The sequence below is a fragment of the Eriocheir sinensis genome, chromosome 68 (assembly GCF_024679095.1).
Source record: "Eriocheir sinensis breed Jianghai 21 chromosome 68, ASM2467909v1, whole genome shotgun sequence".
Lineage (NCBI taxonomy): Eukaryota > Metazoa > Arthropoda > Malacostraca > Decapoda > Varunidae > Eriocheir > Eriocheir sinensis.
The window spans coordinates 8,015,746-8,039,001 of record NC_066576.1 but is presented as its reverse complement, the minus strand read 5'-3'; the positions used below and the strand labels follow the sequence as shown (position 1 = coordinate 8,039,001).

Here is a 23,256-nt window from a genome sequence, read left to right as displayed (position 1 = left end):
TACTAGGGTGATTTTTTTCTTCTCTCTCTCTCTCTCTCTCTCTCTCTCTCTCTCTCTCTCTCTCTCTCTCTCTCTCTCTCTCTCTCTCTCTCTCTCTCTCTCTCTCTCTCTCCTCTCCATTATTCCTCTCTTTTTCTCCCTCGTCCTATTTTTCCTCCTCTTACCTTCCTCCGCCTGACTTCCTCTTCTCCACATTTTCCGCCTTTCTAATTTTCCCTTCCATCCCTCCAGACATTTTCCCTTCCCTCTGTTTATTCTCCTCTTTATTCGACTTATCCTTCTGTCTCTTTTTCTGCTTTCTGTCTTTCTCTCCTTCTCTCGTACATTACCTGTCTCCTTGTGTCATATTCTCCTTCCTATTTTCAACTCCTTCCCTACATTATTTCTCTCCTGTTCCATTTTCCATCCCACGCATCTCTCCTCTCCCTCTCAAACTCCATTATTTTCACGCCCAGAGTTTTCCAGCATTACCTCACTCTCACTTTCCCTTCAGCAAACTCAATTGAGAGTGCTCCTTTTTTATATACCTTCGTCCATATCGCCTCCACGCGCCGACCTCGCATCCCTTCACCCCTTCACCCCTTCACCCCTTCTTCCTGCTAAACGTCTTCCATATATAAACACCTGTTAACCTGAGGGACTTTTCCTTTTTATTCGTTTTTTTGTTTTGTGAGGTGAGGATAAAACAAATGTAGTATTGTTCGTAAAGGAAAAAATGGCAAAGCTTACGAACGTTAGTAAATTTTTAGTCCTTTTCAGGTTCAATATTGGCAAGTTTTTATTGTAAGTTTGTATAGGAAAAGGTTAATAATGTCCACAAGTTATCTGATGTTAGTCGGTAGAGGAAAAGATTAAACAATGACAAGTTCTACAGGATCAAATAAAATAACGATTAAATAACAAGATTTGCAATGTTGTTATGGAAAGGAAAATATTAAATAACGACCACAAGTTTTATAATGTTACTTCGGTAGAGGGAGAGATTAAACAGTGACAAGTTCTACAGGATCAAATAAACTAAGGATACATTAACAAGTTCTGCAAGGTTGTTACGGAGAGGAAAATATTAAATAACGACCACAAGTTTTATAATATTAATCAGTATAAGTGAAAAGGTGAAAAAATATCGTCCTGCAGTCCTTTCATCTCCATCCCTGAACTGAGCTACCATTCATCCCTCGCCCTTTAATTACGCTGTGGAGGTAAATTCATTAGAGTGAGCACGGGAAAAAAATGATTACTTAAGTTGTCCGAGGTTCACAAATTTGTTATGCGGGAAAAGGGTTTAAACACATCCTGAAGCTATCGAGGAGGTGGAAAGTGGTGATCTGGATGGGGGGGGAGAGAGAGAGAGAGAGAGAGAGAGAGAGAGAGAGAGAGAGAGAGAGAGAGAGAGAGAGAGAGAGAGAGATCGTCAAAGAGAAATCCTAAAGAAAGAAAGAAAAATAGAGAGAGAAAGAAGGAAAGAGAGAGAGAGAGAGAGAGAGAGAGAGAGAGAGAGAGAGAGAGAGAGAGAGAGAGAGAGAGAGTAATACTAACCAAAGAACAGGTTCAAGTAGATATCACAACGCATAACTTAGGTCAACCCATACCAGAGAAAATTGAGGCAAAGGTTACTTCATAAACAGAGTGATTAGTAAGAGTAACAAGCGGTTATCGTGGTTAGTGCAGCGTTGAGACAGTTATCCCTCGCTAATGTTTACCTAATTATCATCAAGGGTATAGTATAGAGAGAAAGTGAGTTAGCAGGAAAGGTACAGCAAGAGAAGGAGAGAAGAGTATAGAAGCAGCGAGTAGCGGGCTTTTTTTTTTTTTATTGTTTCATTTTTTTGTGTGTTCCCTTGAGCTGTCTCCTTTGTTGTAAAAAAAGAAAAGAAATAAAGAGAAGGATAACGGAAGGAATGATTCTCTCTCTCTCTCTCTCTCTCTCTCTCTCTCTCTCTCTCTCTCTCTCTCTCTCTCTCTTTCCTTCCTTCTTCCTTTCTCTTCTTCGTATGGGGTACTTCGTTCATTCTTTCTTTCTTCTTTTCACCAAGGATAGAAGTGGAAAATAGTATAGAGAGGGGAGAAAAGGGAAAACGGTATGAGTAAACAGTCGATTGGGGAAGCTTGTGAACTCCCCTTTCTTTCCTGTATAGAAGTCCCGTGAAGGAAAGCAAAAGAAAAACGGAAGGAATAGACAATCCTATGTATTAATCCCTCCTTCCTTCCTTCCTTCCTGCCTTCCTTCCTTCCCCTCAACAAGCGGAGAAGTACAGTGAAGGGGAAAACAAGAGAAACAGTATGAATGAGCGGTCCTATGGGGAGGCTTCGTTAAGTTAATTCCTCCTCTCTTCCTTTCTTCCTCTCATCAAGTAAGTACCAAGATGAACTGAAGTGGTTTAACAGGGAAGTACTGTGAAGGGGAACAAAACGATAGCAGTGAACAATCGTATGGAAAAGCTTTGTTTATGCCCTTCCTCTCCTCCCCTGATCATGGATATAGTAAGAAAAAAAAGTGGATTAGTAAGGCAGATGCAGCAGGAATAACAGGGATGGGAGTGCGCGAGGGAAAAAGACAACGGAGGGAGTAAACAGTCGTAGGGTGAATGATCGTTAACTCCCCTCCCCTAAGTCTATATATACCAAGTCAAGTCACTCTGCTTCAAAACTGCGATCGGTACGCGCAGGAGGCGGTTTGGGGGCGGAGCAGCGGGATGACGTCACTTGAAGGTAAAAAAGAAAATACCCGCCAGTTCAGGGGTGACTAAAGTTGCGGCCGTGTGTGCACTCTGGATGTGCATTCTCGCCTCCTTTCACAGCGCGTTCAGGCAAGCCACTGATGAAAAAAATATGCCTTTTTATTGTGCTATTGCGTGACTGTAATTCCAATGCTTACAAACGGCGGTGTGGGGTGTGAGGGAGGGCATGTTGAAGTGATTGATTTAAATTAGTCCGCCTTTCTTCGTTTTCTCTAAATCCCTGTTTCTACATTCTCTAGTTTGGCTCCAAGCAGTGTCACGCATAAGCCACGCCTCGGCCGTGTCTCCTCCCACAAACCTGCGTATGACTTGACTTGGTGTATATAGACTCAGGTTGGTATTGTCAGATTCTCCCACCCCTCACACCAACTATTTGCAAAGCCCAAAAAGGAGGTTAATCGAGTTCTAATAAGTGTTCTTTTAGGTTCACGGTACAGAAGAAGGCTCAGACTACCACCAGGGTCATAAAAGTACCCCTGGAAATGCCCTAAACTCCCACGAAAGACTAGTAAATTACGTGTTCCTGGGCGCAGAAATGTTTAAAAATATGGCCCTTAGCTCCTCCCTTCCTCTCTTCCAGTCCCGCCGGAGATCGTGGACGAACTGAGCAGCGGGTCGAGCGTTGTGGTGCAGGAGAACGGGAACGTGACGCTAACTTGCCACGCTGAAGGGAACCCCAAGCCGCGGATCTCCTGGGTGAGGGAGGACCAGCGCGCCATTACCATCAACAAGCGCAGCAAAGGTGAGGCCAGGTGCAGCCGGGGAGAGGGGGGGAGGGAAGGGGGTTCGAAGTGAGGTGTCTTGGTGGTTAGGGAAAGTGAGGTGAGCTGTTGTGGGCGTTAGTAAGGTGAGGTTAGAAGATAGAGGTAAGATGAAAAGGTAAGCTAGTTTTGGGGGTTAAGGAAAGGTGAGGTAAGACGATATTGGTGACAGGGAAAGTAAGTCTGTTTGAGGGTTAATTAAGGGAAGATGAGGTGAGAAGGAACAGGTAAAAGGAAAGGTGAGGGGAAAGGGCAGGTGAGGTAAGAAGAGGTATATAGAAGTTGAGAGAAAAAAGGTAGAGGAAGAGAAAAAGTAGAAAGGTGAGCTAGTTTTGGGGTTAAGGGAAGATGAGGTGTACAGGTGAAAAGGAAAGGTTAAAAAAGTGAGCTTGTGTAAAGGTAAGATAAGGTGAGGTGAGAAGAGGTAGACAGAAGATGAAAGAAAAAAGGTAGAAAAAGAGAAAAAAGTAGAAAGGTGAGCTAGTTCGGGGGTTAAGGGAATGCGAGGTGAGATGTTTGTGCTGATGTTGAGGAAAGGTGAACTGATGCTTATGTGATCTTGAGAAGGGAAAGGGAGGTGTCTGTGTGGCTGTGGGCTTAGAATGAACAGGAACGATGAGGTGCAATGGCTGTGGAACCGTGAAGAGAAGACAAGACCAACGGAAGGGAAGGGAAAAATATGCCCAGTGTAATAGACCCTTGAAGGTCAGATCCTACTTTGGTCGTTGATTGGCGGGAAAGCAATGATAAGTTAGGGTGTGAGAGCGTGTAGGCAGGTAAAGGGGGAAGGTATAACTGAGGTGTGAGCTTGGCCAGGTGAATAAAGATGAAAGGCGCGAAGGAATGGGAGCAAGATGGGGTTACAATTTGCTGGAGGAGGAAAGGGATGAACAAAAGCGGAGATAAAAAGTTTGATCGGGGGAAAGTTAGAGGGAAAACAAGGAGAGGTGGGCGTGTTTGTGCGTGAAGGGAGGAGGTGTGAGAGAGGGAGAGAAGCGAAAGAGAGGGCGAGGGAAGCGGGGAAGGACAGGAGGTGTGAGTTCACGTGAGAGTGGTTTGTTTGAAGGGATGCGATGGGAAGGAAGGGAGTGATCAAATCGAAAATAAAAATAAAATAATTGGTTTACATATTTGAGCATCAGAATCCTTTAGCTTATTCGTCTATCCGATGCTTTGATAATTGATTCTGTATTGGTTGATTCATTATACAGAGATAGATAGATAGAAAGAGACAGACAGACAGACGGACATACAGACAGAGACAGATAGACAGAAAGACTCAGACACACACTTAGACAAACACAAAAAAAGACAAACACTCGAACACTATCAGAGAGAGAGAGAGAGAGAGAGAGAGAGAGAGAGAGAGAGAGAGAGAGAGAGAGAGAGAGAGAGAGAGATGGAAGAGGAAGATAAAGAAAAAAGGAGCAAATCAAAGGTAAACAGAACTTCAAAGAAAACAGGTGCTTCAAAAAGTGTTTCGAGGCTTCGGTTTGAGTTTCATCTCGAGGTTCACGCGAGCGAAACACAACAGGGGAAGTGGTGACGCCGTATTTTCTTGTGTGTGTGTGTGTGTGTGTGTGTGTGTGTGTGTGTGTGTTAGACATATAGATAGCTGGTGAGGATAGATACATAGATAGACAGACAGACAAATAGATAGATATATTGAGTGAGATGCAAAGACAGAGAGAAAAAGCGTTAAACATTAAAAGGTTGTTGAGTTTGTGTGTGTGTGTGTGTGTGTGTGTGTGTGTGTGTGTGTGTGTGATGAAAAGATGGACTAGGTGATTCGTAGATAAGAAAACAATATTAAAGTTCGAGAAATATTATGAACTAAACAACAATTAGGTAGAAAATGCACAAATTTCTGATATTATTTATGTGAAGTAAATAATGAAGGCTGTATATTTTATTTCAAGTGAGTGAGAAAAATAAACACGAAATAAAGGAAAATAAATAAGCTTCACAATAAAAGAAAATGGAAGAAAAACAGTTCAAAAGAAGGAAAATAAAAAAAATACGTAATTCCAGTCAAGGGAGTGAACAAAGAAAGGAAAGGAAAAATGGAAAGAAAATGTATGTTTCAAACTAAGGAAGAGAGAAAGTATTGTTAGTGATAGTAAAAAAAAGAGTAAAAATAGTTGTATATATCAATTCAAGGAAAAGAAAAAGAAAGAGAAGGAAGAATGAAAAACATACTAATAAAGAATACCATGATTTTTTTTATATATTTCAAATTAATGAAGAAGAAAAAAATGAAAAGGCATGGTGGAAAAAAAAGAGAAAAATAATAATTAAGCGTTAGAAAGAGAGAGAGAAAGAGAGAGAGAGAAATAAGGAAAAAGAGAGAAAAAATGAGAAAGAAAGAGAAAAATAGAGAGAGAGAGAGAGAGAGAGAGAGAGAGAGAGAGAGAGAGAGAGAGAGAGAGAGAGAGAGAGAGAGAGAGAGAAAATAAGGAAGGGCGAGAGAGAAGTAAAGAAATGTGAAAAAAAAGACAGAAGGAGAGAGAGAGAGAGAGAGAGAGAGAGAGAGAGAGAGAGAGAGAGAGAGAGAGAGAGAGAGAGAGAGAGAGAGAGAGAGAGAGAGAGAGAGAGAGAGAGAGAGAGAGAGAGAGAGAGAGAGAGAGAGAGAGAGAGAGAGAGAGAGAGAGAGAGAGAGAGAGAGAGAGGAAAAAGAAAGTAAAAAACACACGTTCAACATAAATAACACATCAAAAAACACATAAATAACACTGCATCAATACTTCCTTTTACTCTCAAACACAGCGATGACACCCTGATTGACGCCTGACGAAGGAATACAAAAACTTCCAGAGAATATCCTGACCGTCAATACGATGATATGTTTGTTTTCGTTCACGTCTGCACGAACACTAACAAAACACACGAAGCAAAAACAAACACAGGAATCAACACTAAAATTCAAGGCTTCAAAACTAGTACACAAAACATGATATTTTTTTTGGGGGGGTTGGTTCTTAATACCTGACACGCGCACACACACACACACACACACAGAGAGAGAGAGAGAGAGAGAGAGAGAAAATAGATGTGATTGTTTTTAAGTAGAATCAATTTAATTAATACCTAATGAAAAGTCTCTCTCTCTCTCTCTCTCTCTCTCTCTCTCTCTTTCTCCTTGTTCTTCTTGTTGTTCTTCTTGTTCTTGTTCTTCTTGTTCCTGTTTTTTCTTTCCACACCTTCCATATTTTTTTCTCCTTCTCTTTTTCCTTTCTCCACCTTCCTTTCTCATTCTCTCTACCCTCTCTTTAATCCCTTCTCCTACACCCCCGCCATTCCTCTTCTCTCTCTTCTTTTTCCCTACAATCACTCTCACATCCTTACCTCTATCCCTACTTCTCCTTTTTCCTTACTTCACCTCTCCCCTTTTATTCTTTCTCTCTTTCTCTCCCTTTGTCAAACTCCGTCTCTATCTCTCCCTGCCTCACTCCCTTTCCCTCCACTTTCCCCCTTCCGTCTCCCCTTATATGTATTATCTCCATTTCTCCTTCTCTTCCTCTCTCCCTTTTGTCCTTTTTCCTCATACATTCCCTTTCTGCCTCATCTTTGTTCTTTTCTTTATTCAATACTTGCCTTTCTTTCTCCATTTTCCCCTCCTCCATTTCACTCCCTTTCCCATTCTTTCCTCTACGCCTTTTTCTTGTTTCAGTGTTTACCTTCTTTTCCGTTCTAAACTGTCACCATTTACTCTTACTCACAATCTTCCATCTCTACTAACCGTTAACTATCTCACAGCGTTCTCCCTTATTCCATTCCCTTCGTGCATCTGTCCCCTTCCTTACGTCAATCTCCACTCGCCTCCCTTAGACCTTTACCTCTTTCCCTTCTTCCACCTCTGCACCCTCTCTTCCCATACTCTCTCCCTGCTCCCATCTCTTCCATCCATCTCTCTCATCACTATTTGACCCTTACACGAAGCCCTGTTCTCTCCGCCCCAAGTATATTTCCTCTCTGCATCTCTTCCCTCAAGCTCCCTCCCTGCCAACATCTCTTTGAACCGTCCTCTCTCATTCCTATTTCACTCCTACACGCAGCATCTGTTCTATCTTCCTCCTCCTCCTCCCATTCTCTTTTATGCTCCCCTTTGCCTCCCTCTCTCCATCTCTCACTTCTCCCTACCTTCCGTCTTCTTTCCTCCCCCTCACTCTCCCCTCTCCTCTTCCTGTCCCACCCTTCTCTCTTATCTTCCTCTGCTCTTCTTTTTCTCTTCCTTTCACTCCTCTCCGTCTCTTCCTTCACATAACTTCCATTTTTCTTCCTCCCTCTCATTTCCTTATCTCTTCTTTTCCCTCCCTTTCCTCTCCCTTTCTCCCCTTATCTCCCTCTTTTTTCCTCCCCCTCCTTTCCTTCCCCCCTTCCCTCCCTCTTCCTTTCCATCACTTCCCTCCATTTTCTCTCTCTCCCTCCCCTTATCTCCCTCTTTTTTCCTCCCCCTCCTTCCCTTCCCCCCTTCCCTCCCTCTTCCTTTCCATCACTTCCCTCCCTTTCCTCTCTCTCCCTTCCCTTATCTCCCTCTTTCTTCCTCCCCCTCCTTTCCTTCCCCCCTTCCCTCCCTCTTCCTTTCCATCACTTCCCTCCATTTTCTCTCTCTCCCTCCCCTTATCTCCCTCTTTCTTCCTCACCCTCCTTTCCTTCCCCCTCCCTTCTCTCTCTCTTCCTTTCCATCACTTCCCTTTAGCTACCTTCTCGCTTACCTCTCACTCTCCCTCTCACCTTGCCTTCCCCTCCTCCCCTCTCTCTCTGCCCCTCACACTCACCCCCGCCTCTCCCCCTGCAGTAGTGAAGCACGAGGAGCCAACTCTACGTCTACAGAAGGTGTCTCGCAGGGACATGGGCGCCTACCTCTGTATCGCGTCCAACGGGGTGCCGCCTACAGTCTCCAAGCGGATCGAGCTCAAAGTTCAGTGTGAGTACCAGGGCGCTTCAGGCTGTTCACGCTACCTTGGCGAAGATGCCCCGCCCCCTTCCCAGTTAGTGGTTATCATTGGTCCTTTCCATAAGTCACGCCCCCTTCCTGTTCACTGTATGTTATTGGTTCATTCCACAAGCCACGCCCCCTACCTATGCACTCATATTTTGGTGGTTCGGTTAACTTGGCGAAGAAGCCCCGCCTCCCTTTCTCGTCAGAGGTTATAATTGGTCCATTCCATATGTCACGCCCCCTTCCTGTTCACTGTATGTTATTGGTCCATTCCACAAGCCACGCCCCCTATCTATGCATTCATATTTTGCTCAGGTTAACTTGGCGAAGATGCCCCGCCCCCTTTCCTAGTCAGTGGTTATCATTGGTTCATTCCATAAGTCACGCCCCCTTCCTGTTCACTGTATGTTATTGGTTCATTCCACAAGCCACGCCCCCTACCTATGCACTCATATTTTGGTGGTTCGGTTAACTTGGCGAAGAAGCCCCGCCCCCTTTCCTTTCAGTGTAAGTCTTTGATCCGGCTACTTGCAAGCAACGCCCCTTCTAACACATTCTATATATTGTTCCCCTTAACATGGCGAAGAAGCTCCTCCCCCTTTCCTTTCAGTGCATATCATTGGTCAGTCCCTTACCAAGCCACGCCGCCTTCAGTACACTATAATTTGGTCTTGTTAACTTGCTCAAGATTTCTTTCTCTCTTCTTTTTATTCATTGTATCCTTTGCCAGTTCGTAAGCAAGCCACGTCCCCTCTCAAGCTCAGGCTGCATGTGATTTGATGACAGGACAGGTTATCTCGTATTAATGATGTTAACAAAGATTAAAAAAAATAATGAAACACCAAAAAAATGGACACTTATCGAAATCAATAAGAAAAAGCTTCCATGGTTATTCGCGTTGCTGAAAAATCACAGTACATGATCATTGAATTAGTTCACAGATTATTTATAGTAGCCATTCATGGGATTCCACAGTACAGAGGAAGCACTAAGATCGGTCTTGGAGTTGGATTATTGGGTAAGCAAACGTTAATAACAGTAAAGAAGATAAATAAGTAAAATGTTTGTATAATGATGGTATTAAAACCTGTGGCAGTTGTCGACACCTTGCATTACCTGGAGAGGTTACGTGAAGACAAAAATGCTACAAAGGTATTAAACCGGTACCAGCGACGGGCCAAATTTGTGGCTTTACCGTGTAGCAGCGACGGGCCAGATTTGTGGCTTTACCGTGTAGCAGCGACGGGCCAGATTTGTGGCTTTACCGTGTACCAGCGACGGGCCAAATTTGTGGCTTTACCGTGTAGCAGCGACGGGCCAAATTTGTGGCTTTACCGTGTACCAGCGACGGGCCAAATTTGTGTCTTTACCGTGTAGCAGCGACGGGCCAGATTTGTGGCTTTACCGTGTAGCAGCGACGGGCCAGATTTGTGGCTTTACCGTGTAGCAGCGACGGGCCAAATTTGTGGCTTTACCGTGTAGCAGCGACGGAACAAATTTGTGGCTTTACCGTGTAGCAGCGACGGGCCAAATTTGTGGCTTTACCGTGTAGCAGCGACGGACAAATTTGTGGCTTTACCGTGTAGCAGCGACGGGCCAAATTTGTGGCTTTACCGTGTACCAGCGACGGGCCAAATTTGTGGCTTTACCGTGTAGCAGCGACGGGCCAAATTTGTGGCTTTACCGTGTACCAGCGACGGAACAAATTTGTGGCTTTACCGTGTAGCAGCGACGGGCCAAATTTGTGCCATGATTTAAACCCCCCAAAATAGATGATCACAAATGCTTTGATATATATTATGAAATGGTTTGTGTGAGTGATGATTTTCTCTCATTTTTCTCGCTTAGAGGGACCATTAAGAAACATGATCCCTGCAGCTACCGGGTTAATAATGGAGATAAAGGAGACGTTGGGGAAAGTAGCAAGGGAAAAAGGAGTGCCAAGATGATACAGCCACAGAAAGATAAAATGCTGCAACGAGAACAAAGCAGAGGGGAGTTTGGCATCGTCAGAGATTGCGGCAACAGAAAATAAGTTAATTGTATAAAGATAAGGGGAAAGGGAGCGGGAAAGATTTGGCCAGGGGAGTAAAATGAACACTTTCTTTATACCAGTCATAAGGGAGAGATAATTAATAGCAAAGAGACACCAGGGAAAGCGAGGCGACACAACTGAAATAAAAGCTGTGTTAGGAATCTGAATTAATAATGAAAGATAAAACTTCAGTTCGAATGTAAAAGCAAACGGCGGATATGGTTTCAAAGATAACATGAGACTAAAGTTAATGGTTCCGGGATAACAGAGACGATGTTAAGAATAATTAAGGGTAATAGAAAATAATAAAATCGAGTTATAGAACAATAAGAATTAAATAATATAATGAATAGACTGAATTAAGAGAAAAAATTGAAAACGTACGATATTTTAAGAAGGTTAACTTGACTTAGTTGGGAAAACCTCCATAGTAGTAGTTATAGCAGTAGTAGTAGTAGTAGTAGTAGTAGTAGAAGTAGTAGTAGTAGTAGTAGTGGTAGTAGTAGAAGTAGTAGTAGTAGTAGCAGAGGTAGTAATAATAATAATAATAATAATAATAATAATAATAATAATAATAATAATAATAATAATAATAATAATAATAATAATAATAATAATAATAATAATAATAATAATAATAATAATAATAATAATAATAATAATAATAAAAGGATGCATTTGTACGATTATAATTGCACAAAGACGAAAACGAACGAATAACTCAAAGAGATAAAATAATCAGTGGAATCCTGCTCACATATATTCACATTCACATTGAGAGAGAGAGAGAGAGAGAGAGAGAGAGAGAGAGAGAGAGAGAGAGAGAGAGAGAGAGAGAGAGAGAGAGAGAGAGAGAGAGAGAGAGAGAGAGAGAGAGAGAGAGAGAGAGAGAGAGAGAGAGAGAGAGAGAGAGAGAGAGAGAGAGAGAGATTTTATTTTAAGCCCTAAAAAGTGCACAGAGAAACATATGCTACTCGAACGATCGCATTAAGTGTCGTCGGCGAAATACAAATATGTTGTGTAACTATAGAATCGTCACTTTAAATAAAAAAAAGAGAGAGAGAGAGAGAGAGAGAGAGAGAGAGAGAAAAAAATATATATATAAATTAGTCTTAACATTCACACATAAATATGGAGGTCAGTGAGTGCTGCCGGCGCTGGTGCAACAGACAGACAGACAAAGTTCGCAACATGATACACAAGGGAGGCGGATTAAGAGCGATGCCAGCAAAGTTTTCCGCGTTACCAAAGAGTGTTCGGGGTTTATGACTTACTACAGATACATCACAATACTGAATGCGAATGGGAGGAAACCAAGAGAGAAGAATACAGTGAATAGTCATGCACAAAGAAAAGATCGTAAAAAAACGTATTGAAGGAAAGATAAAAAAAAAATAGAGCTGAATAGAAATAGTACAGATAGATCACAATATTAAATACGAATAGGAAGAAACGAAGAGAGACTTAGACAATCATGCACAAAGACAAGATTTTAAACGTATTGAAGAAAAGAGAAAATAATAGAACTGAATAGAAATAGTACAGACAGATCACAATATTAAATACGAATAGGAAGACACGAAGAGAGACTTAGACAATCGTGCACAAAGACAAGACCATAAACGTATTGAAGAAAAGAGAAAATAATAGAACTTAATAGAAATAGTAGAGATAGACCACAATACTAAATACGAATAGGAAGACACGAAGAGAGACTTAGACAATCATGCACAAATACAAGACCATAAACGTATTGAAGAAAAGAGAAAAAAAAATAGAAGTGAATAGAAATAGAAGAGATAGACCACAATACTAAATGGGAATGGGAAGAAACGAAGAGAGAATCACTGTATCATGCACAAAGAGAAGATCATAAAAAAGACAAATTGAAGAAAAGATAAAAAAATAGAACTTAATAGAAATAGAACGGAAATTGATTTATCTTTTTGGCCACTCTACTCTATTCAGGAGAAGTAAGTAGCGGGCTTTTTTTTTTCATTATTGTTTTTTTTTTTACGCCCTTGCTCTGTCTCCTCTGCTGTAAAAAAAAAGAATAGGATAGAAGTATAATAAAATGGAAACAGGAAAATATACTCATACATAAAGAACGAAAGGAAATAAAATGATTCTCCACAACACTAAAAAAAGAAAACGCCAAATAGAAATAGATTTAGAATATAAGAAATTATTACAAATGGATCAAACAAAAAAACGCGAACTTAAAAAAAACAATCAGTAAGGATAATATACAATGAAACAAAAGATAATTAAACACAAAATAAAATGACTCTCCACAACACTAAAAAAAGGAAACACCAAATTGAAACAGATTTAGAGTATAAGAAATTATTACAAATGGACCAAACAAAAAAACGCGAACTTAAAAAAAACAATCAGTAAGGATAATATACAATGAAACAAAAGATAATTAAACACAAAATAAAATAACTCTCCACAACACTAAAAAAAGAAAACGCCAAATAGAAATAGATTTAGAATATAAGAAATGATCACAAATGGACCAAACAAAAAAACGCGAACTTAAAAAAAACAACCAGTAAGGATAATATACAATGAAACAAAAGATAATTAAACACAAAATAAAATGACTCTCCACAACACTAAAAAAAAAAAAAAACGCCAAATTGAAACAGATTTAGAGTATAAGAAATTATTACAAATGGACCAGACAGAAAAGATGCGAACTTAAAAAAAAAAACATTCGGTAAGGATAATATACAATGAAACAAAACATAATTAAACACATTCTCCAACAGACGCGTATAGAAAAAAAAAAGTAAATAGATTAAAGAGGAAGAGACAGATTACGGAAGCCAAGTGAAATTCCCACAAAAGGAGGAAAAGGGATTAAGGAGTTTATCAAAGGTTCACTAACAGGAGGATTTGACTCCCCTGTGAGTGAGAGAGAGAAGAGAGAGAGAGAGAGAGAGAGTGAGAGAGAGAGAGAGAGAGAGAGAGAGAGAGAGAGAGAGAGAGAGAGAGAGAGAGAGAGAGAGAGAGAGAGAGAGAGAGAGAGAGAGAGAAGAGTGAAAGTAGAGATAGAGTAAGAGAAAGAGAAGAATAGAAGTAGAGATAGAAGATAGTATTGATAATCATATTGCTATAACCAATCTCCACTCTTCTCTTTCCTAACATAACTCTTCTCTCTCTACCCTTCTCTTATTTTCCATACTTTCTAATCACTTTTTGAACATATCGCTAACGAGGTTTTAATAGTATCGCTAATATGACTGAGGATAACAACATCGCTAACATCCGAAGTAAAAACAGCAGAAACAACAGTAGTAACAGCGATGACATTTACTACTTCTGCTGTCTGTCTCTACCTGTATGTTACTACCCGTTCGTTACCTGCTGGTCACGTGTTCACGGTTTTCACGGACATGGAATTAGGGGGCGAGTCATTCCGTGCATTATTAAGACGTGCGTGACCGTGTGTGTGTGTGTGTGTGTGTGTGTGTGTGTGTGTGTGTGTGTGTGTGTGTGTGTGTGTGTGTGTGTACTCTGTTTCCGTTGTTTTTCTTTGTTTTTGTTTTTTTGGGTTCCTTTTGTTTTGTGCTGTTTTCTTTTTTTTTCTTATTTTATCTCTTGTTCTCCGATGTTTTTCTCTATTTCTATGCTTTTTTTTATATCTATCTTTTTTATTATTTCTTGTCGATTTGCTTTTTTTTGTGTATATATGTATTTTTGTATATATAGATTTTTTTATTAATTTACTCGCCTTACCAGAGAGAGGGAAGGCAGAAAAGAAAAAAGTTGGAAAGTTTCGTTTAGTCGGCGCAACATCTGTGGTCATATACCAGAGAAAACAGGAAAGAAAAATGTTGGAAAGTTTCGTTTAGTCGGCGCAACATCTGTGGTCATATACCAGAGAAAACAGGAAAGAAAAAAGTTGGAAAGTTTCGTTTAGTCGGCGCAACATCTGTGGTCATATGCCGGAGAAAACAGGAAAGAAAAATGTTGGAAAGTTTCGTTTAGTCGGCGCAACATCTGTGGTCATATGCCGGAGAAATCATGAAAGAAAATAGTTGGAAAGTTTCGTTTAGTCGGCGCAACATCTGTGGTCATATGCCGGAGAAAACAGGAAAGAAAAATGTTGGAAAGTTTCATTTAGTCGGCGCAACATCTGTGGTCATATGCCGGAGAAAACAGGAAAGAAAAATGTTGGAAAGTTTCATTTAGTCGGCGCAACATCTGTGGTCATATGCCGGAGAAAACAGGAAAGAAAAATGTTGGAAAGTTTCGTTTAGTCGGCGCAACATCTGTGGTCATATGCCGGAGAACATAAGAACGTAAGGAATCTGCAAGAGAGCAAGAAAGATTTAATACCGAAGAGAGTGTGGAGAGGGAATGAATCTGTGCCCGTCGAGGATCACGGATGTTGGCAAAGTTATGATGATGAAAAAAAATATTAATGCAGATAAAAGGAAAGAAGCTGTGATAGGAAAAATGGGTCCTAGCCGGGTAGAAGGAAATAGGCGATAATTGAGCTGAATGAAATAGACAAAAACTAGGTGAAATGAAATAAACAAAAACTGGATAAAAGGAAATAAAAGAAAACCCGGTGGAAATGAGTGAAGGAAATTGTCAAAAGCGGGCTATCAGAGTAGTTTTTTTTTTTTACAACAAAGGAGACAGCTCAAGGGCACAAAATAAGGAAACAATAATAAAAAAAACTCGCTGCTCCTAAAAAAAATACACACACACACACACACACACACACACACACACACACACACACACACACACACACACTACCCTTTTTTCCCTACTTTTCCCCTTTTCCTCTCAACACACACACCCTTTTCCCCTCTTACCCCCCTCCCCCTCTCCTCCTCCTCTCCCTCCCCCAAACTCCCCCCCTCTCCTCTCCTTTACCCGCGCAGTAGGCCTTATTTTATCCTCAATTAAGAGCCCGTCATTAATAACAGCCAGACACCACATTAATGGGCTAGTCGAGGGTGGGCAAGCAGAGGGCCACGCAGCGAGCATTATCATCTACCTTAAATATTTACCAGGCTAATGGGGGTGGCAGGTGTGTGGGGAGAGGGAGAGGGAGAGGGAGAGTGTGAGAGAGAGAGAGAGAGAGAGAGAGAGAGAGAGAGAGAGAGAGAGAGAGAGAGAGAGAGAGAGAGAGAGAGAGAGAGAGAGAGAGAGAGAGAGAGACACACACACACACACACACACACACACACACACACACACACACACACACACACACACACACACACACACACACACACACACACACAGTTATGAGACCACAATTCCAACAACTGCACCAATAGAACTATGCAGCGTACTTTAATAGACTTGCCGACAACACCGAGATACAAAGGTAGATAGATAGACTGATAGACAGGTAGATAGATAGACATATAGGTAGATAGATAGATGGACAAAAGAGGAAACGAAACACATGATAAATGAGTTATGACAAAGAAGAAACACTGATTAATTAACAACACATGAATAGACGTGAAGAAACACAACAACAACAACAACAACAACAACAACAAAAATAACAAATAGGAGAGAAGGAAACAGAAAAGAACAACACAGAACTACACAATAACAGACGGAAAGAAAACAACAAAAACAACAACAACAACAACAACAATCACAGCAATAAAAAGCAATAACAACACTATCACCACCATCATAAGCAGCAACAACAACAACAACAACACAAGAATACTCAGAAGAAAACACAATATAGTGAACCCGTTGCAGAGACGAAACTCACGCCACCACCAACAGGAGGCGCCAATCTTACCCCCCTTGACGCGCGGGAAGGGGGGGGGGGGGTAACTGACATCTGGCGGACACGTGCTCAGGTGAACCAGGAATGTCCCCACGTCCCCCCTTCTACGCCCCCACTCCCCAGTCATATCCACGCCTCCCGTGATCCAAATCCCATCCAAGTCCCCTTCTCCCCTCCATTCCCCCTTCCCCTCTCCCCCTGTTCCCTCGCCCCCCCCCCCCACTGCGTCTCCCTCCCTGCTGGAACGTAATATATAGTACGAAAAGGGATGGACAAAGGTGTTTACAAGGGAGATCTTATGGCTGTTTGCCCCCCGCGGCGACACACACTATATGTCTGTCTCCTTATCTTTCCTCTATATGTGTTTGTATGTGTGTGTGGAAGGTGTGGGGCTTATTTTTATAACATACCACACACGTCTATACACACACACACACACACACACACACACACACACACACACACACACACACACACACACACATACACACACACAAGACTAAAGACAGACAAACAGACATACAGACACACGCACACACACACACAAACAAACACATACATACACCGTAAACAATCACAAACAAATGAACAGGTACACAACCCACCCACCCAAAAAAGACAGGTAAATATACAAATAAACAAGTAGATAGAAGAAACAAACACACAAACAAACACACAGGGCATAAACAGTGCAGCTCCAAAAAACAAAAAACACTCCCATCACCCGCCCACCCCCCCATCTACACACAAAAAAACACACATATAAAAACAGCTTCACGCGCGGCTGATTCACACGCGGAGAAGGACTAAGTGGCTGTTTTTTTTTCACTCTTCTCCCCGCTACTGTTTCCCCCTCCCGCTCCTGTTTCCCGCCCAAAGAAACCGCGGGGAAAAGGCGACGAGGAACACGCAGAAAAAAGACCGTACAAAGAGCAGCGGTTTTAATCAAGTTTTGCTCCCATCCGTCCGCCTGTCTGTCTGTCTGTCTGTCCGTCCATGTCTCGCCGCTTTCACCCATTCGTCCGTTTTTCTTCTGTCTGTCTGTCTGTCTGTCTGTCTGTCTTTATTTTTTTCTCTATATGTGTTTTTGTGTGTGTGGTTGATGTGGGATTATTTTTATAACACACACACACACACACACACACACACACACACACACACATCACTAGCAGCTGGATATCACAATAAAAACGATATTAACTGTGATATGAAGTCTTCCCCCTCTTCACAGCCTTCTCCCTCCTCCCCTCTCCTCCCTCTCTTCTTCTTCTTCCCCTCTCTTCCTCCTCTCGCTTTCCTCTATATCTCCCCTCTTCTCGCAATTTCTCCAACCTTTCCTTTTCTTCTTTTCCGCTTTTTTGGATTCCGTTGTGACTCAGTTTATTCTGTTCGCTTTATGGACTTCGAAAAACAGGTGCAAGAAGAGGAGGAGGAGGAGGAGGAAGAGGAATATAAAAGGTGAAGGAGGGAGGAGGAGGAAGAAGAAGAATAGATGCAGTACCAGGAGGAGGAGGAGGAGGAGGAGGAGGAGGGGCAAGAGGAGAGGGAAGAATGAAGGCGAGCGATGAACGGCTGAAAATAATTTAATAAAGTTGAAACTATAAAAGAAGAGTGAGAGGATGAAATGTTTTAGGTCTGAAGGCTTCTGGGTGGCTGATCCCTTTCTTCTGGAGCCGGTGTGTGTGTGTGTGTGTGTGTGTGTGTGTGTGTGTGTGTGTTTGATTGTTACCCCGCACACACACACACACACACGCGAACATAAAACACCTCCACTCGACCCCACAACACACACACAAAACAGCAACACAAACGACCCAAACACATTTTCCCTGACCACCCCATACCCTTAACCCTCACTCCCTTCCCTTTTCCTTCTTTCCCTTCTTCCTCGTCCCTTCCTTCCCTTCTTTTTTCTTCCTTTCTCACCCCACCACACTAACACCCCATCTCTTTCTCCCCCACCTGGCAGTCTCCCCCAAACGACCTTTACACCCCATCCTGCACTCCCTCATACCCTAAACACATATTCACCCCCACCCTCAGTACCTTCCCCCAATCAACCACCCTACCACACTAAACACCCCTTCTCTCTCTCTCTCTCTCTCCCCCTTGACACCCCTCCCCATACCCTCAACACACTCCGACCAACTGACCACCAACCCTTACCAACCCTACCTACCTCACTAACACCCCTTTTCTCTCCCGTCTCCCCAGTCTCCCCCATCGTGCTGCTCCCCAACCAGCTCATGTCGGCCCCGCTTCGCTCGTCGGTGTGGCTGGAATGCAAGACGGAGGCCTACCCACGTGCGGTCACCTTCTGGAAGCACAATCACACGATGGTCATGTCCACCAATAAGTATAAGCTGGAGGAATTTCACCATGACGATTACACCACCACCGTCAGGCTCACCATCAAGGAGGTAGGTGAAGGGTGATGTTTGGTGATGTATGAGACGGGGTGGTGAAAGAAGTAAGGGAGGGGAACAGGAGAACGGAAGGGTAGGATGTGATGAGTCTGGGAGAAGGGAAAGGTAGGGACAGGAAAAGAGAACTCAAGGAAGGTAAGGTAAGGGAACAGGAGAAAGGAAGGGAAGGATGTGGTGAGTCTGGGAGAAGGGAAAGGTAGGGACAGGAAAAGAGTAGTTAAGGAAGGTAAGGGGGAAAGAAGGGAGGGAAGGGTAGGATGTGGTGAGCCAAAGAGAGAAGGGAAAGGTAGGGACAGGAAAAGAGAATTCAAGGAAGGAAGGAAAGGGAACAGGAGAAAGGAAGGGTAGGATGTGGTGAGTCAGGGAGAGAAGGGAAAGTAAGGGAAAGGAAAAGAGAGGTTAAGGAAGGTAAGGGGGAAAGAAGGAAAGGAACGGGCAAGACAGAGAAAGGATAAGATAAAAGATAACAAGTCAAGGAACGGAAGAAGGAAGTGACGGATGAGAAAAGGGAAGGAAATGATAAGAAATGAAGAGTCAGGAAAAAAAAAGGCAGACTGAACCACCTCTCAGAATCACCATCAAGGAAGTAGATAAAGAGAGGGGGTCAAGATAAGGGAAGGGAGGAAAAGGAAAAAGGGAAGGGAAGGGAAGGATGGGAGGTGATCCGCCAGGGAGGGAAAGACTGACTAAACCACCATTGTCAAGGGAAAAAAGGAAAACAAGAGCGAAGGAAAGGGAAAGAAAGATAAATAGGAAAGGAAGGCTTGCTTATAGGAGGGGAAAACTTTGTGACGCCAGGATAAGGGAAGGGAGGAAAAGGAAAAAGGGAAGGGAAGGGAAGGATGGGAGGTGATCCGCCAGGGAGGGAAAGACTGACTAAACCACCATTGTCAAGGAAAAAAAAGGAAAACAAGAGCGAAAGAAAGGAAAAGAAAGATAAATAGGAAAGGAAGGCTTGCTTATGAAGGAGAAAATTTTAAAAAGTAATGAGAGAAACAGTTGATATGTTAACAAATGGAAACTTGAGGAGAGACTGGAAAAAGAAAGACAAGAACAGAGAAAAGGAAAAGAAAGGAATGAAGCAATGAAGGAAGGAACATAGGAGAGAGAGAGAGAGAGAGAGAGAGAGAGAGAGAGAGAGAGAGAGAGAGAGAGAGAGAGAGAGAGAGAGAGAGAGAGAGAGAGAGAGAGAGAGAGAGAGAGAGAGAGAGAGAGAGAGAGAGAGAGAGAGAGAGTGGGTGTGGTAAGTGGGAAACTCAACGAAAAACTCTCCGTAACACACGCAGCGCCACATGGGACTCAGCGGGAGGAGGAGGAGGAGGAGGAGGCGGAGGAGGAGAAGAAGGAGGAGGAGGATGTGGTTAGTGAAGGGAAAGAAAGATGAGGTTTTGCTACAACTGCATATAAAGAGGAAGATTTATGAGAGCAAGAGAGAGAGAGAGAGAGAGAGAGAGAGAGAGAGAGAGAGAGAGAGAGAGAGAGAGAGAGAGAGAGAGAGAGAGAGGATGTAAATATATGTTTTGTTTCAATTAAATATTTTCTTTTTGTCTCTTGTTCCCTCTTTCACGCCCTCGCCTAGAGAAGGGGTGGGGGAGAGAGAGAGAGAGAGAGAGAGAGAGAGAGAGAGAGAGAGAGAGAGAGAGAGAGAGAGAGAGAGAGAGAGAGAGAGAGAGAGAGAGAGAGAGATGTATTTTCTTCCTTCCTTGCCATTCAACAGGTCTTTTTTGAGTGGAGAAGGAGGAGGAGGAGGAGGAGGAGGAGGAGGAGGAGGAGGAAGATGATGAAGTGAAAAAAATATATATAAAAAATAAGAATATAATGAAAAGTAACGTAACAAGAGAAAGAAAAATAAAACTCAAATAGCTGAAAATAATTGATAAACGAGGAAGAACAGAATTAAGTGCAAAAACAAAGAAAACATAAAAATAACAAGGAAAAGGAAGAGGAGGAGAAGAGGAAGAAAAAGAGGAACTTCAAGAGGATAAGATAAAGAACTTGAGTAAAATGAGGTTGAAGAGACGAAAAGGAACAGGAAGAGAAGGAGGAAGAGGAAGAGGAAGCGAAGTAGGTCGAGGAAAGAGGAGGAAGAGACAAAAGGTTGATAATGAAGAGAGGAGGAGGAAGAGGAAATTAAATGAGAAAACAAAAGGAGAGGAGAAAAAGAGCAGAATGAAGAAGAAATAGGACAACGAAAGAGGAAGATGAAGAGAAAGTTAAAAAAAGAAGAAAGGAAGAGAAACACGAGCTGGAATAGGACAAAGAAAAAGGAAGAGGGAAAGTAGAAAATAGAAAAGGGGAGAGAATGAGGAAATGAAGTAGAACAGGAAAGAAAAGGACGAAAAGTTAAAAAAAAGAGATATAGTGAAGGAGAACAAAGAAAGGGAGGAAGAAGAAAAAAAGATAAAAGAGGAAGAAGAAAGGGGGAAAAGGAAGAAAATGTTTAACTGGGTAAGAAAAGAAGAAGAAGAAAGGAAGCTACAAAAAAAAAGAGGAAAGGAAGAGGAAGTGGAAGAGGGGAAGAGGTGGAGGACGAAAGGTTAAGGACGAAAAACAAAGAAAGGGAGGAAGAAGAAAAATGGTTGAAGAAGAAGGAGAAGAGGGGAAAAGGAAGAGGATGTTAAACTGGACAAGAAAAGAGGAAAAAGAAGAAAGGAATCTACAAAATAAAAGAGGAAAGGAATACGAAAGAGGAGGAGGTAAAGACCAAAAAAGAAAAAAAAAGAAGAGGGGAAGAAGTGGAGGACGAAGAGGGGATTAGTTGACCTATTAGTGTTATTCTCTCTCTCCCCTTAATCCCTCTCTCCCATCATTACCATCATCACCCCCTCATCAGCGGCGACAGCAGGGCCATGACGGTCTGCTAATGCGCATAATTACGGAGATGATGATGATGATGATGGTGATGATGGTGGTGGTGGTGATGGAGGTGTTGATGGTTGATTTTATTGGGGAATTTCAGAGTTCTTTTAATTTTTCTTTTTTCATTATTTTTTGTTGTTTGTGTTATTGTTGTTGTTTGGCTCAAGTGTTGTAGTGCAGTTAGTTGTAGTAGTAGTAGTAGTAGAAGTAGTAGTAGTAGTAGTGGTAGTAGTAGTAGTAGTAGTAGTAGTTGTTGTATTATTATTATTATTATTATTATTATTATTATTATTATTATTAGTAGTAGTAGTAGTAGTAGTAGTAGTAGTAGTAGTAGTAGAAGTATAGTAGTAGTAGAGGCAGCAGCAACAGTAGTAATAATAGTTTGCAAGAGTTCTGTAATAGCAATAATTGTTTTGTAATACTATAAATTTTGCAATAGTTTTGGTAGTAATATTAATTGTCGTCAATGGTCGTAGAATACCTTGAAAAATACCTTGAAACTCTTCATTTGACGTGACGCAGATGTTGACATTCTTAGACACTTACGCCTCTAACATCAACTACGTATTTACAAAGGCCAAAAGGGAGGTTAATCGAGCTCTCATGAGTGTGTTTTTAAGTTCATGGTACAGGTGGGTTAATTAAACTACCACCAGGGTCACAAAACTATCCATGGAAACGCTCAAAGCTTCTAGGAAAGTCTTTTTGCAAATATGTGAACTTATGCTATTTTCGCGCTGACTGCTCTTCTGAACTTGCTAGCTGCATGCCTCCCCCCCTCCCGCGGCCCCGCTGCACACGACTTTCTACTCATGCTCATCCCTATACTGTCCAAACCCCTTATGCAAGAGTTAACCAGGATCTTCACTCCTTCATCCCTCACGCTTGTAAACTCTGGAACAATCTTCCTTCATCTGTATTTCCTCCTGCTTACGACTTGAACTCTTTCAAGAGAAGGGTATCTGGTCACCTCTCCTCCCGAAATTGACCTCTCTTTCGGCCACCTCTTTGGATTCTTTTTAGGAGCAGGAAGTAGCAGGCTTTTTTTATTATTGTTTCTTTTTTTATGTGCCCTTGAGCTGTCTCCTTTGTTGTAAAAAAAAAAAAAAAGTGAATTTATGCGCCAAAGACTACCTCCAAGCCAACGATGCCAGATTGTCGTACTCTGCATCTTATGTTTGCCGAGTTCCGACCCAAAACTGCTTGCATCACCCAAATAACTGCCTTCATATATGGTCATCGTTTAAAGGGTTAATTATTGGTGCTTCTTGGCAACAGTTACGGGCTACAAGCCGGTAAATACGCGGCTCTGAGCACGATAATCTGGCAACCGCGCTCCAAGGCAACCAGCTTGTGACGTCATGAACTAGCAAGGCTCTGATTGGCTACTGACCCTCCCTCCCGCCACACTGACACAGTTCCGGAGCTTATATACATGCTAACAGCCCCCCCTCCCCCCCCCCCCCCCAACACACACACACACACACACACGCTTAAAGAGTCTGTTATTCATGGGCGATTATACGGCGCTGCACCAGGCAAATGAAGGCCCGGGAAGAAGCGCTGAAGGTGGTGGGTTGGTGGGTCGTGAGCAGTGTTACCAAATTATCGCACTCATCACATTGTATCGGCTTCAGACCCAAAACTGTCGTACCTGCACAAATAACAATAGTACAGTAAAGTTATTGTTCAAACCGTTGATTA

The 23,256-nt window shown here is 42.3% G+C and overlaps 1 protein-coding gene across 1 annotated transcript in view; it reads left to right on the top strand.

The window, feature by feature from the left end:
* Window positions 1–23,256, top strand: part of LOC126988252 (lachesin-like) — a 147,888-nt gene that overhangs the window by 100,313 nt on the left and 24,319 nt on the right. The window contains exons 4-6 of the mRNA XM_050846302.1: window positions 3,322–3,483; window positions 8,301–8,429; window positions 18,479–18,684. Of these exons, the coding sequence (XP_050702259.1) occupies window positions 3,322–3,483; window positions 8,301–8,429; window positions 18,479–18,684 (497 nt within the window). The remainder of the gene's footprint in view (window positions 1–3,321; window positions 3,484–8,300; window positions 8,430–18,478; window positions 18,685–23,256) is intronic.